Source organism: Podarcis gaigeae (assembly GCF_964106915.1).
Source record: "Podarcis gaigeae genome assembly, chromosome: 11".
Taxonomy (NCBI): domain Eukaryota; kingdom Metazoa; phylum Chordata; class Lepidosauria; order Squamata; family Lacertidae; genus Podarcis; species Podarcis gaigeae.
The window spans coordinates 52,259,672-52,275,041 of NC_139687.1; the positions used below are offsets into that span (position 1 = coordinate 52,259,672).

General features: G+C 45.3%; 1 protein-coding gene across 1 annotated transcript in view; it reads left to right on the top strand.

The window, feature by feature from the left end:
• The window catches only part of MBD2 (methyl-CpG binding domain protein 2), a 67,362-nt gene that overhangs the window by 21,587 nt on the left and 30,405 nt on the right, over positions 1-15,370 (top strand). Inside the window, exon 2 of the mRNA XM_083702944.1 lies at positions 12,273-12,432. Within this exon, the coding sequence (XP_083559070.1) occupies positions 12,273-12,432 (160 nt within the window). The remainder of the gene's footprint in view (positions 1-12,272; positions 12,433-15,370) is intronic.

Genomic DNA, 15,370 nt, shown 5'->3' on the forward strand with positions numbered 1-15,370 from the left:
AACTGGAAAAGTGGTATAATACCGACAAAAACAGAGTGAATTGCCAAATTATTGGAGTATTACAATATATCCAAAACAATGGAAGAAATTGGAAGGATTTCAAAAGAAAAGATAGATAGGGACTGGAAGGTGTTTAAAATATACTTGCAAAATCATATCGAAAAATCAGAACTCCTATTAGAATAAACAAGTTCTGTTTCAAATACTGAAATATCAAATAAGATGGATAACAATGTGTAATAGAAAAAGAAGTATGTGAAAGAAAGTAATAGAAGTGGAAAGAAATTGTAATTGAGTAGATTGGAAGTCAAACACAAAGGTGGGGTGAGGGGTGGTGGATGGTGATGGGGAAAGGAATTATTTGTGGGATTGAGTGTAAGTATGTTTGAACACTTTTAAGGACTGTATGAAATGTATGTTTGTATGCTTGTATATGTGTATTAATGATGAACTATTTTAACAATAAAAACTTACTAAAAAAAAAAGAACATTTCCCACACGAGGAAGCCAATTTGTAGAGCTAATTTGTAGAATGAATATGGTAGTTTGCATTTCAGACTGATCTCAAAAGCCTAAAATTAGTGTTGTGCTGAAATCTCTCCTCTAGTTTCTCAAACTGTCTTCTCCCCTCAGCTAGCCCTGTGAAAGAGGCTTCTATTTTCCAACCTCATTCTCAAGGCTTGTGAGGTTTTCTTTAGAACTTTGTTGGATATGGAGTCCTTATCGTTGAGAGGTGGACAAGGACGTGGCGTATGAGTTTTTATTTCTATTAAGCATTTCTCCAGCAGCCTGCTTGGCTTTCCTGCACTTCTTGAACTGAAACCTCCTCATGACACAAGACCTCAGGGTGGCTGTGCATACACACACTCCTGTTACTCTCAGTGTGCTCCCACTCCTGGTTTGGGAAGCAGTGTGCACGCAGCTTTGGCCACGATCTACATATCCTGTTGTTTCTTATGAAATGCTATGTTTCAATGCATTGTATCCCAAACAGGGGTGCGGGTGGCGCTGTGGTCTGTGATCAGAAGGTCAGCGGTTTGAATCCACACAATGAGCTCCTGTTGCTCTGTCCCAGCTCCTGCCAACCTAGCAGTTCGAAAGCACACCAGTGCAAGTAGATAAATAGGTACCACTGTGGCGGGAAGGTAAACGGCATTTCCATGCATTCTTGTTTCCCTCACGGTGTTCCATTGCACCAGAAGCGGTTAGTCCTGCTGGGCACATGACCCGGAAAGCTGTCTGCGGACAAATGCCGGCTCCCTCGGCCTGAAAGCGAGATGAGTGCTGCAACCCCACAGTCGCCTTTGACTGAATTTAACCATCCAGGGGTCCTTTACCTTTAATCCCAAACCAGCTTTGCTCCGAATTGAGCAAAAGAACATGTTTGCAGCGTATTAAGCTGGTAATGTGTACGCAGCCAATGTCTTTGGGCTTTAATTGAAATTGAGGAAACGTGCTTAACATGTGCCTGAAATCTGTGTTTTGCTCCAAGTGGGACAATAACCAGCAGTTCCAAATTTCACAGAAGTGGATTTTGCTGAAACATTGCAAGGGGGTGGATTGAATGACCGTTGGGGTCCCTTCTGTGTTTCTATATATGCTTGCTTATTTTGTTCTTAGGGGAAGCTCTTCCCTTTAATCTTTCTGCTACCTTAAACCCGCACCTTTACTATAACTGTAAATTTTGCTAATGTGTGTTACAGTTCTAAGGTGCCGTTAGTCTGTAGCGATGAACACTCCCAGTTGCTTGTTACTGAATGCGATTGCTCTGGGCTTTTAATTATATGTGATTTAAAAAATAATAAACTTTGCATAGCGCTATTAAGAGTTCAAAGCACTTTTCATGCATTATCCAGTTGTAACCTTTACAGAAGTGGTGTATTAAGGTCACCTAGGGAGTTCATGGCAGAAGGTGAAATATGGCGTTTGACAGTTGGTCAGCATGGATGGATTATTTGCACCCTCACTTCTGCCAAAAGACTGATATTGATTCACTGTAACGATAAGACTATGCCCCCCTTAGATCAATGGATGGAAGATATGACGACTCTTGCAACATATGAACAGATTGTTTTTAGACAAAGACTGTATATTGAAAAGTATAATGATACTTGGAATGCGTTTACAAAAATTATAATGCCTTGTTAATAATTGTATACTCATTGAAATAATAACATTAGATACATACATACATGTATACATATACATGCATATGCAGGTTTTGGTGTCCTCGGGTGTCTAGGCGACGTTTCGACGAGGTCTCACTCGTCATCTTCAGGCTGGTGCTTTCGGCTTCTTGTTACTGGAACAGAGCGGGATCTCAATGTTTGAGTTCCTATAAATACTGTAGAGGGGGTGTGGTGTCTAGCCTCCAATGTTCTGGGCAGAGAGGAAGTTCCCAGGCTAGTGTGCCTTTTCTTCTTTTGTTCCTTAATTACTTGAGAGATACCTTGAGTGATTTCTTGAGTGATATCCTGAGTACCACTTAGGTGGGTCATTAGGTGTGGATTAGTTGCTAAAGTCTTTGTGTCTTGACCTCTTGAACTTTGTGAAGAGTTTTCCTGAGAAGATGGCTGTATTGCACTTAGTTGTGCTTTGGCTTGGCTTCGTGTATAGGGGCGAGCTGTGGTTTTGTGGCTTGTGTCAGCCAGATCTGTGTAGGGATTGCAGGGGGGTGCAGCATCCGGAGGTGCCACCATGGATTGGCTACTGGATGGTGTCAGTAATTCATCTGTGGAGAGGGTCTGGGTTTGGGTCTGGTGTGGTTGATTGGTGTTGGCGTTCTGTGTGCCTCATTTAATCATTAAATGCGCCCATTTAATCATTCTGTGTACATGCATATATATATATGAGTCAATCAATTTTTGATTGGAATATATATATATTCCAATCAAAAATTGATTGACTCATCACCTATCCCCCATCAATCACCCCTCTCTTACTATCCTCCTGAGAAAACCCCCACCCCACTCTCCCACTATATATAAGGGTCTGGTGACTTCTTTTTCAGTGTATCTGAAGAAGTGTGCATGCACATGAAAGCTTATACCCTGAACAAACTTAGTTGGTCTCTAAGGTGCTACTGGACAATTTTTTTATATATTTTGACTGTGTCAGACCAACATGGCTCCCTACCAAAATCTATTACATATATATATATATATATATACCATCCAGTAGCCAATCCATGGTGGCACCTCCGGATGCTGCACCCCCCTGCAATCCCTACACAGATCTGGCTGACACAAGCCACAAAACCACAGCTCGCCCCTATACACGAAGCCAAGCCAAAGCACAACTAAGTGCAATACAGCCATCTTCTCAGGAAAACTCTTCACAAAGTTCAAGAGGTCAAGACACAAAGACTTTAGCAACTAATCCACACCTAATGACCCACCTAAGTGGTACTCAGGATATCACTCAAGAAATCACTCAAGGTATCTCTCAAGTAATTAAGGAACAAAAGAAGAAAAGGCACACTAGCCTGGGAACTTCCTCTCTGCCCAGAACATTGGAGGCTAGACACCACACCCCCTCTACAGTATTTATAGGAACTCAAACATTGAGATCCCGCTCTGTTCCAGTAACAAGAAGCCGAAAGCACCAGCCTGAAGATGACGAGTGAGACCTCGTCGAAACGTCGCCTAGACACCCCAACTTTTACACGGGAAGACACCCGAGGACACCAAAACCTGCATATATATATATATATATATATATATATATATATATATATATATATATATTTGCTTTCGTAGATTTTCACGGGTACAGGAATGCAGGTTTTGGTGTCCTCGGGTGTCTTCCCGTGTAAAAGTTGGGGTGTCTAGGCGACGTTTCGACGAGGTCTCACTCGTCATCTTCAGGCTGGTGCTTTCGGCTTCTTGTTACTGGAACAGAGCGGGATCTCAATGTTTGAGTTCCTATAAATACTGTAGAGGGGGTGTGGTGTCTAGCCTCCAATGTTCTGGGCAGAGAGGAAGTTCCCAGGCTAGTGTGCCTTTTCTTCTTTTGTTCCTTAATTACTTGAGAGATACCTTGAGTGATTTCTTGAGTGATATCCTGAGTACCACTTAGGTGGGTCATTAGGTGTGGATTAGTTGCTAAAGTCTTTGTGTCTTGACCTCTTGAACTTTGTGAAGAGTTTTCCTGAGAAGATGGCTGTATTGCACTTAGTTGTGCTTTGGCTTGGCTTCGTGTATAGGGGCGAGCTGTGGTTTTGTGGCTTGTGTCAGCCAGATCTGTGTAGGGATTGCAGGGGGGTGCAGCATCCGGAGGTGCCACCATGGATTGGCTACTGGATGGTGTCAGTAATTCATCTGTGGAGAGGGTCTGGGTTTGGGTCTGGTGTGGTTGATTGGTGTTGGCGTTCTGTGTGCCTCTGGATCTGGTGTCAGTTTTTTGTGGAGAGGGCTAATTTCCAGATGTCTGGCAAGCGGGATGTGTCGTCACGCTTGTTCATGTTGTGAGGGTGTTTCTCTATCTCGATGGCTTCCATGATTATTCTCTTGTGGTGATGTTCCGTGTTAAAGAGCAATTTGGAATCTGCAAAATTAATTTCGTGTCCTGTTTCCAACACATGAAAGAAACAGGACACGAAATTAATTTTGCAGATTCCAAATTGCTCTTTAACACGGAACATCACCACAAGAGAATAATCATGGAAGCCATCGAGATAGAGAAACACCCTCACAACATGAACAAGCGTGACGACACATCCCGCTTGCCAGACATCTGGAAATTAGCCCTCTCCACAAAAACTGACACCAGATCCAGAGGCACACAGAACGCCAACACCAATCAACCACACCAGACCCAAACCCAGACCCTCTCCACAGATGAATTACTGACACCATCCAGTAGCCAATCCATGGTGGCACCTCCGGATGCTGCACCCCCCTGCAATCCCTACACAGATCTGGCTGACACAAGCCACAAAACCACAGCTCGCCCCTATACACGAAGCCAAGCCAAAGCACAACTAAGTGCAATACAGCCATCTTCTCAGGAAAACTCTTCACAAAGTTCAAGAGGTCAAGACACAAAGACTTTAGCAACTAATCCACACCTAATGACCCACCTAAGTGGTACTCAGGATATCACTCAAGAAATCACTCAAGGTATCTCTCAAGTAATTAAGGAACAAAAGAAGAAAAGGCACACTAGCCTGGGAACTTCCTCTCTGCCCAGAACATTGGAGGCTAGACACCACACCCCCTCTACAGTATTTATAGGAACTCAAACATTGAGATCCCGCTCTGTTCCAGTAACAAGAAGCCGAAAGCACCAGCCTGAAGATGACGAGTGAGACCTCGTCGAAACGTCGCCTAGACACCCCAACTTTTACACGGGAAGACACCCGAGGACACCAAAACCTGCATATATATATATATATATATCGTACTTATATATAGAACTGGGTTACAGTTTCAAGCACCTTTTTGGTTTTCCCCCTTCATTTTTTCACTTTGTGCCCCCTGAAAAGTTTCAATATAATTTTATTTTATTTTTTAAAAAAGGAATTGTAACTCTGTGAGGGGCACACATCAGTGCCCAGAATCCCCCCCTTTTTGGGGTGGTGCACTTTGAAGGCAGTTTTAGAAACTCAGATATATAAGCTCCTCAAAGCAAGGTTGCAGTCGCCAAAACTGAATGTCTAGTTGCCATTTTGGGGAAGACAGCTCTAAAGTCTTATTTTTCAAATGATGGACTGATGGTGATTGATTCTCAGTTCAACATCTGGCTGGTTCAGATGACAACCTTCAGCTAGGTTAAGACCTTTGAGAAGAAGAAAAGTCCCTTGATCCAGGGACATTCCACATACATCCTGGCCTATTCCAACCTCTTTTTCTTAATGGTGAAACGGACCATTCTTTGCAACTGTGAGCAGGGCAGTATGGGGTAAGTAGAGACAAGCTTCAACAATTAGCTATACCGTTGTTCATTGCTGCTGCTCAGGCTGCACAGAAAAGGCATTTTGATTCCTGGAATTCAATCTGATTGTGCGGATATAATATAACTGATAGAATTCTACAGGATGGGGTATTAGTGTATGAAAACATAAAGATGCAGCGATTCCCAGGCATGCACCTCCAGATGGTGGAGACATCATGCGCCCAGGCATCTTCATCTGTCCGCAAGTGGCTGATAAAGGTAAAGGTAAAGGGACCCCTGACCATTAGGTCCAGTCATGACCGACTCTGGGGTTGCGAAGCTCATCTCGCTTTATTGGCCGAGGGAGCTGGCGTACAGCTTCCAGGTCATGTGGCCTAAGTGACTAAGCCACTTCTGGTGAACCAGAGCAGCGCACGGAAACACCGTTTACCTTCCTGCCGGAGTGGTACCTAGTTATCTACTTGCACTTTGACATACTTTTGAACTGCTAGGTTGGCAGGAGCAGGACCGAGCAATGGGAGCTCACCCCATCGCAGGGATTCGAACCACCGACCTTCTGATCGGCAAGTCCTAGGCTGTGTGGTTTAACCCACAGCGCCACCCACGTCCCTAGCCCAGGGCAAAATGCTCCTAGCACCTAGGCTAGTTTTGAACACTGTTTGAAGGCATTGTAAAGGTAAAGTGTGCATTCAAACCCGGTCTCTTAGCTGCTACATTTTGCCAAATGACACCGCAGCAGCCCACTTGTTCTCTCTCTAGGCTGCCCAGATGCAAGAAAAAATGGGAATTTTTGACAGAGGTAAAAGCAGCTGCTTGCTTGAGCTTCCTTCTTTCTGCAGGACTGTTAAAAGCAGGAATGTGGAACCATTTTCAGACCGAGGGCCACATTTCCTTCTGGGCCAGCTTCTGAGGGCCAGAAGCGGGCAGAGCAGTGAATGCACCAGCAAAAGACCAGAGACTTTTAACAGTTGCACCATTGCTAGCCTCAAAACAGTCGGCCGGCACGAGCGCTGTTGTTGCTAGTTGAATGTGATGAGTGCTTTTCATGATCTTTGCAGTGAAAGGTAATCTGAGCCTGTTGCACGGCAGCAGGTGTGTGTTTTGACTCTTAGGTAATGGGGTTTGGCAGTGGGGAAGCAAGCCTTCAAGTGCTGTTGTGCTCGACGAAGTTTCCCTTTCAAGCTTGGTTCCCTCTGACTGAGCAAATCCTTCACTTTTAAGTATTGGGTTGTGCGTTCCAAACTGCAAAGACGGCGTCTGGAAAACCTGCTGTCAGTGGCGTTGCGGCCAGGGAAATGGAGCTGGGAGCTGGTGCCTACCTGTCCCTTGTCAACAGGCTTGTTTGCCTTCTGACGCAGTTGTGCTGTGCAAACCCGCTGAAAGAGATGAGATTGCAGAGGCGTTGTTTAAGGCGACAGGGTGTGCTGTGGTGGCTCCCTGGTTGTTTTGAAAAGCAGCAACTCTTCCATAAAGGCCCGGAGGTTCTTTAAAGGGCCTTTTTTGCGAACCTGGCACTTTCCAGATGTTTTGGACTACAACTCCTGTTATGTACTGAGTTGAATAGGATCCAAAATGCAGCAGTCTGATTGGTCCTAGAACAATAGGATCCAGAATGCAGCAGTCTGATTGGTCCTAGAACAATAGGATCTAGAATGCAGCAGTCTGATTGGTCCTAGAACAATAGGATCCAGAATGCAGCAGTCTGATTGATCCACAGGAGCCACCCAATCCAGCTCCAGGTGGAAGTGAATCCGCAACCTGATTGGCCTACAGGAGAATCCCGGAATTAGCCAGTCACGTGGGGCCCATTGTGTAAATAATGTATATAAAGCAGACATTCTGGGGGAACTTCCATTCCTCCTCACCACTATGAGCTGAATAAAGAGCATGAAATCCATTCTCGACTCCGAGTATATTTCAACTCCCATGAGCCCCAGTGAAAAATGATTGGTGCTGCTGATACAAGGATAGGCAGTGCTTTATAAACCAGACCGTGCCAGAGCGCAGTTCTGGCGCCTCTTCTATGGGTACCATTTTGGACTGGCGCTCCTCCTGCCTGCTTCCTGCCTTTACGAACTTCTGAGAAGCCCAAAATGAATATTTCAAGTCGAAACAGAAGCTGGCCGGCATGTGCAAGTCTACACTTTTCAAAGATCTGCGACTCCACCAGGCTTCTAGCTGCTCCCAGCCTACAGAGCAGGGCCAATTCATATTTCTTTTTCTTCAATCCGTTTTTGTAGCAGCTGTGGCCTTGAAGCTTTCTAGCCAGGCCTCTAGCATTGCACAAAGGCCATTCTGAGCTGCCCTAGCCACCCACTTGAATCTAAGAGAACGAGGGGTGTGTGTGTGTGTGTGTGTGTGGGTGTGGGTGTGTGTGATTTTAGCTTAGTTGAATGACACCCTATTTGTGGCAGATGGAAGGTTATCTATCTTGTGTGTGGAGGAGGAGAGATAATATGACTGGTCTTTCACATTAGGAAATGATGTGTCACCCACATGAATGAGTGGTCTTATTAATGGAGGTTGGTTCCTTGACTAATTACAGTAGTAAGAGCCGCTGTGTATTTTTTTTTAAAGTCCATCTGAACAGAGTATCTCTTTTCAAGTGGTTTTATTGGTTGGACTTCCTCTTCAAGCCTTCTTCTGAAACATTGGTTTTATAAAGGCAAATAATAGGAACCTGGTTCTTAAAACAGGCATTTAATCCTTTTTTTTAAAGCAGTATTTCTGTCCATGTTTCATCCAGATGTTCTGAAATTTGCTTGATAGTTCTACTTCCTCCACACAAACCCCATTCACATCTGCTGTACTTCTGAACTTGTTGCAAATTATTACCGGGTTCCAGCGAGCTGTGCCGTCTGATCTATGTGCCCATTGCAGGGGCCTTTGCCCTTCCAAAATGCGTGGAGACGGAAGGAACTTGTAAAAGCATCCAGAGAGCCAGCATGCTGCAAATGGTTAGAAGCAGGTGCTGGGGAAACCTTTGGCCCTCCAGATGTTGCTAAACCACAGTTCGCATCAGCTCTGGCCAGTGGCTGTGCATGCTTTTTTTTTTTATTGCGCCAGCAGGCCTGTGAAACAACAGTGGCTTTAGTCAGAAAAGGAAAATAGGAGGAGAAAACTGCTTTATGGCTTAGTTACACAGTGGTACCTCGGGTTAAGTACTTAATTCGTTCCGGAGGTCCGTACTTAACCTGAAACTGTTCTTAACATGAAGCACCACTTTAGCTAATGGGGCCTCCTGCTGCTGCCGCGCTGCCGGAGCACGATTTCTGTTCTCATCCTGAAGCAAAGTTCTTAACCTGAAGCACTATTTCTGGGTTAGCAGAGTCTGTAACCTGAAGCGTCTGTAACCTGAAGCGTCTGTAACCTGAAGCGTATGTAACCCGAGGTTATTTAAGGAGACGTGTATCAGGAACCTTTAAGTGCAGTTTTAATTTCGAAACGTCTATTTTAAAACAGCACCACTTTCATTCTGACTCTTTTGTGTGAGCCTAGGAATCCCAACGCTCTGCAAAAAAAAGAGTCGCACCACTTCAGCTGGGCTCCTGGAGCCACGTGGCTTTGGGGAAGCTTCAAAGCCGCATTGCAAAGAGAATACCTGATCTCTGGGCATTTGCCCTGAAGAACAATCTTCTGAACTGCGTTTGAAAAGGCAGAATCCTTTTGTATGCCGTCAGACGCCTGCAATCTTTTTGAGGACCGTTTTAGCCAAGCTGCAAGAGAATGAGCACGTCCAGTAGTGTCTGTAGGCGGGTTCGCACAAGTATTGATCCCTTGTCACTCAGCTGCTTAGCACTTGGGGCTTGATGTACATGCTCATTGTTTGGCAGTGGCACCATGTGTGAATGAGCTGTTGTGGATCTTATGCATCAGCTCAATGGCAGCATTTCCCCCCCCCCCCCATCAGTGCTTGCACTCAATTGGCAGTTCTCAAGTGGATGAAAACTGGGTGATGGATAAGAATGTGTGAATGAGGTCTTGATGAATTTTGAACATGGCAGCTATCTCCATTGGGAAGTATCTCAAATAAACTGTGGGATACCCCCGAGGGGGTCAAACGGTTCCTCCCAAAAAAGTGAATTGGATTTTTCTTTTTTTGCTATATTTAACTACTGTATCTGGCAAAAGAGCTTAGGCTGAGAGATGTTGGCTTGCCGGAATCCACCCACCGAGCTGCTTGGTTCAATAGAAACCAGAACCTGAATTTCTCACGTCCTACTCACGTCCTGTTCACCGCAGAGCAGGGTCGATTGCACATTTCATGGCAGCCAGCTGGCCGCGTTTTTGCCCTGATGTTTCCTGTGGAGAGCACGCAGAGTGCAAAGGAGTGGTGCATGTTCCCCTAAATGCACATTAGGCGTGTTCCAAGAACACACTGGTAAGTGTGTGTCTCCCTTGCCCTTACTGCAAAGTATTTGGAGATACACAGCTCCTCTTTGTAAACCATGTGCATGGTCCAAACAGAAGCGTAAAAGCAAGTGTGCCTGGTGGTGCAAAGTGTGGATTGGCTGCAAAGATGTTGTTTAAACACCTGGTAGAAGCCCAGATGGGACACGGGTGGAGCTGTGGGTTAAACTACAGAGCCCAGGACTTGCCGATCAGAAGGTTGGTGGTTCGACTCCCCGTGACGGGGTGAGCTCCCATTGCTCGGTCCCTGCTCCTGCCAACCTAGCAGTTCGAAAGCACGTCAAAGTGCAAGTAGATAAGTAGGTACCACTCCGGCAGGAAGGTAAACGGCATTTCCATGTGCTGCTCTGGTTCACCAGAAGCAGCTTAGTCATGCTGGCCACATGACCCGGAAGCTGTCTGCGGACAAACGCCGGCTCCCTCGGCCAGTAAAGTGAGATGAGCATTGCAATCCCAGAGTCGGTCATGACTGGACCTAATGGTCAGGGGTCCCTTTACCTTTAGAAGCCCAGATGCCCCTTCATTTTTCTTTTAAAGCAGGCATGGCCAACACAAATCTCCGCCGAAAGACCAGCAACTTTAGCGGCCTTGTTTTCTTTACAGCTTTCAATTCCAGCTGGTCATTGTAAGACTTCTGTTAATGAAAAAAATGCTCCCCAAGCTTGCTTTCTTCCTCTTCCCTCCCACTCCTCTTTCCTTTGGTGTTGTGACTTCTGGCCCTGGTCCTTGAGTTTACAATCAGTCTTATAGGTGGCGTTTGTAACCTACTCTGTCCCTCTCCTTTTTTGTGCTGAAGCGAAGGATGAAAAAATTGTTTTGTATTCGGTTTATGTACTGCCCTTTATTGAAAGATCTCAGGGTGGTGTACAACATTAGAAACACTTCACAAAGCATCACTGACAAAAAAATAAAAAGTGCACTGGCAGGCGGCCTAACAGTAAAATAATCAACAATCTATTAGTGATATAAATCAATTAGTACGTATCAATTATATACTGTAAATCAGTTAGTGATCTAGGGACCGGTGTAGGCTCAGTGGTCAGGAATGAATCTTTTGCAAGCTCAGGGAACCTCTTGCCTGCAGGCTGAATGTGGCCATTCCATTCTATTCCTCCAGCATTCAGGATTCTTCCCTTCCTTGGCTCAACTTGGTGCCTTCGGTGACTGCTTTTGTCTGGCTGAAATGTGTCCTTGAACAAAGGATGGAAATATGTTTAAACCTCTGACCTTTGCACAGCTGGATTGTAACTGCTGTACGTAGGAAGGTCATAACCATTCCTTTGCTGTCCTTTACACTCTGGCCTGGCTTGTCGTGTCTCCCCACCCCACTCTACCCCCGGCGAGAAAAAGGTTGCTTATAAGGAAATGTGGCCTTTGGGCAGAAAAAGACGTGTGTTAAAAGCTCCATAATGCCAGTTACTGGAAACCATGGCGGTGAAAGTGCCCCTGTGTTGGGTCTGGTTTGCAGTTTTTCCTGCAGGCAACTGATTGGCCACAGGATGCTGGATTTAGGTGGGCCTTTGGCCTGATCCGTTGGGACACGGGTGGCACTGTGGGTTAAACCACAGAGCCTAGGACTTGCCAATCAGAAGGTTGGCGGTTCGAATCCCTGCGACTGGGTGAGCTCCCGTTGCTCGGTCCCTGCTCCTGCCAACCTAGCAGTTTGAAAGCACATCAAAGTGCAAGTAGATAAATAGGTACCGCTCCAGCGGGAAGGTAAATGGCGTTTCCGTGCGCTGCTCTAGTTTGCCAGAAGCGGCTTAGTCATGCTGGCCACATGACCTGGAAGCTGTACACTGGCTCCCTTGGCCAATAAAGCGAGATGAGCGCCGCAACCCCAGAGTCAGTCACGACTAGACCTAATGGTCAAGGGTCACTTTACCTTTACCTTATCTTGGCCTGATCCAGCCAGGAGTATTAAGTTCTGAATGAAGCATTTCTCATTCTCCTCTTCTTTATATTTGCAGTCCGAGTGGGAAGAAATTCCGAAGCAAGCCCCAGTTGTCGAGATACTTGGGGAACACTGTTGACCTCAGCAGTTTTGACTTCAGGACAGGGAAGATGATGCCTAGTAAATTACAGAAGAACAAGCAGAGGTTAAGGAACGATTCACTCAGTCAAAACAAGGTTTGTTTGCAAGCACACTTTATAGATGTGTCAGTTCCATAAACTCTGACATCTCTCTCATATATATATATATATATATATATGCAGGTTTTGGTGTCCTCGGGTGTCTTCCCGTGTAAAAGTTGGGGTGTCTAGGCGACGTTTCGACGAGGTCTCACTCGTCATCTTCAGGCTGGTGCTTTCGGCTTCTTGTTACTGGAACAGAGCGGGATCTCAATGTTTGAGTTCCTATAAATACTGTAGAGGGGGTGTGGTGTCTAGCCTCCAATGTTCTGGGCAGAGAGGAAGTTCCCAGGCTAGTGTGCCTTTTCTTCTTTTGTTCCTTAATTACTTGAGAGATACCTTGAGTGATTTCTTGAGTGATATCCTGAGTACCACTTAGGTGGGTCATTAGGTGTGGATTAGTTGCTAAAGTCTTTGTGTCTTGACCTCTTGAACTTTGTGAAGAGTTTTCCTGAGAAGATGGCTGTATTGCACTTAGTTGTGCTTTGGCTTGGCTTCGTGTATAGGGGCGAGCTGTGGTTTTGTGGCTTGTGTCAGCCAGATCTGTGTAGGGATTGCAGGGGGGTGCAGCATCCGGAGGTGCCACCATGGATTGGCTACTGGATGGTGTCAGTAATTCATCTGTGGAGAGGGTCTGGGTTTGGGTCTGGTGTGGTTGATTGGTGTTGGCGTTCTGTGTGCCTCTGGATCTGGTGTCAGTTTTTGTGGAGAGGGCTAATTTCCAGATGTCTGGCAAGCGGGATGTGTCGTCACGCTTGTTCATGTTGTGAGGGTGTTTCTCTATCTCGATGGCTTCCATGATTATTCTCTTGTGGTGATGTTCCGTGTTAAAGAGCAATTTGGAATCTGCAAAATTAATTTCGTGTCCTGTTTCTTTCATGTGTTGGAAAAGAGAGGAAGTTTTTTCTTCTTTTTTGACGGCATTCTTGTGTTCTGCGATACGTGCATTTATTCGTCTGTTTGTTTGTCCAATGTACGTGGCTGGGCAGACTTTGCAGGGTATTTCATAGATCCCTTGGTTTTCCAACTGGATTTTATCCTTGGGGTTTCTGAGGATATTGGCTATTTTTTGGTTGGTGCAAAAGGCTGTTTTGATATTGTGTTTATGGAGGATATTGCTAATTTTATCTGTAGTGCCCTTGATATAAGGAAGGAGGGCCATGCCATTGTTTTCTTCTGTGTCTTGGTTTTTGGGGGGTGTTTCCTTTTGGATTAGCTTCGTAATCCTGTTTTGCTGGTATCCATTGGCAATTAACACATTTGAGAGATTCTGTAACTCAGTTGTCAAGTGGTCTTTGTCAGCCAGGCGTTTGGTTCTGGAGATGAGAGTCTTGGCTACGGAGTTTATTTGTGCAGGGTGGTGGTGTGATTGTGCATGTAAGTAGCGGTTGGTGTGTGTTTTTTTCTGGTAGATAGTGTGTCCTAGGGAGCCATCAGGTTTTTTGTAGATTAGGACGTCAAGGAAGGGAAGTTGGTTGTTGGCTTCTATTTCCATAGTGAATTGTATTTTGGGGTGTAAGTTGTTGAGATGTGTGAGGAAGCTATCCAGTTTTTCCTTCCCGTGTGGCCAAATTACAAAGGTGTCGTCAACATATCTGAGCCAAAGTTTGGGTTTGTGTTCTGACTTGTCTAAAGCATTGGTTTCAAAGTGTTCCATGTACAGGTTTGCGATGACCGGTGAGAGGGGTGATCCCATAGGTGCTCCTTCTATCTGTTTGTATCTTTGTCCATTGTGGATGAAGTACGTGTTGGTTAGGCAGTGGTTGGTCAGGTCCAAGATGTATTCGGGGGGATTGTATTTGTTTTGAATAGCTGTCAAGGCTTCATTAATGGGCACTTGTGTGAAGAGAGATACAACATCGAAGCTCAACTAGCCGTCTGGAGAGCTGAAACGGAGACCTCACATAAGACAGACACACACACCAACAAACTCCACAAACTAGAGAAACGCCAGAAGCCCGGCCACCCTCCACAGCAACCCATGAAACAAACAGTACATAACATATCAGACAGGATCCTCACCACAACTGAAACCAAAGTACTCTCCAAAGGTTTCAACTTTGCAGTCGCCCCGAGACGCATCCCCACGGAAAACATCATATGCGGAGTCGAAGCTAGCCTAACCAAATTCAACCCAGATGAAGCCAATAAAATCAGACTTGAAGTCACCAACATCCTCTGCTCCAGCAAACCACCCAGAAGCAATTTACACAAAGAAGAACAGAAAGCACTCACCAACCTGAGGAAAGACAACAACATAATCATTCTCCCAGCAGACAAAGGTAATGCCACAGTGGTGATGAACACATCGGACTACCAAGCAAAACTATCAAAGCTACTCCAAGATCCTGCCTACAAACCTATAAAAACAGATCCCACCACCTATCTGGAAAAAACCACCAAATCCAAAATAAAAGCCTCTCCTATCAGTGAAGAAATCCAGCTAAGAATCATCCCCAGAGAAAAATCATCCAGATGCCCCAAACTCTACGGCCTCCCCAAGATACACAAAGAAGGAACACCACTCAGACCAATAGTCAGCTCCATAGGCTCACCTCTACAAAATCTCGCTAAATTTCTCGCCAAGCAACTTCAGCCCTATGCAGAATCCATCTCTTCACACGTACCAAACTCCTTCCAGTTCATAGAAACAATAAAGAAGCAAAACCTACATCCTAATGACCTACTTGTGAGCTTCGATGTTGTATCTCTCTTCACACAAGTGCCCATTAATGAAGCCTTGACAGCTATTCAAAACAAATACAATCCCCCCGAATACATCTTGGACCTGACCAACCACTGCCTAACCAACACGTACTTCATCCACAATGGACAAAGATACAAACAGATAGAAGGAGCACCTATGGGATCACCCCTCTCACCGGTCATCGCAAACCTGTACATGGAACACTTTGAAACCAATGCTTTAGACAAG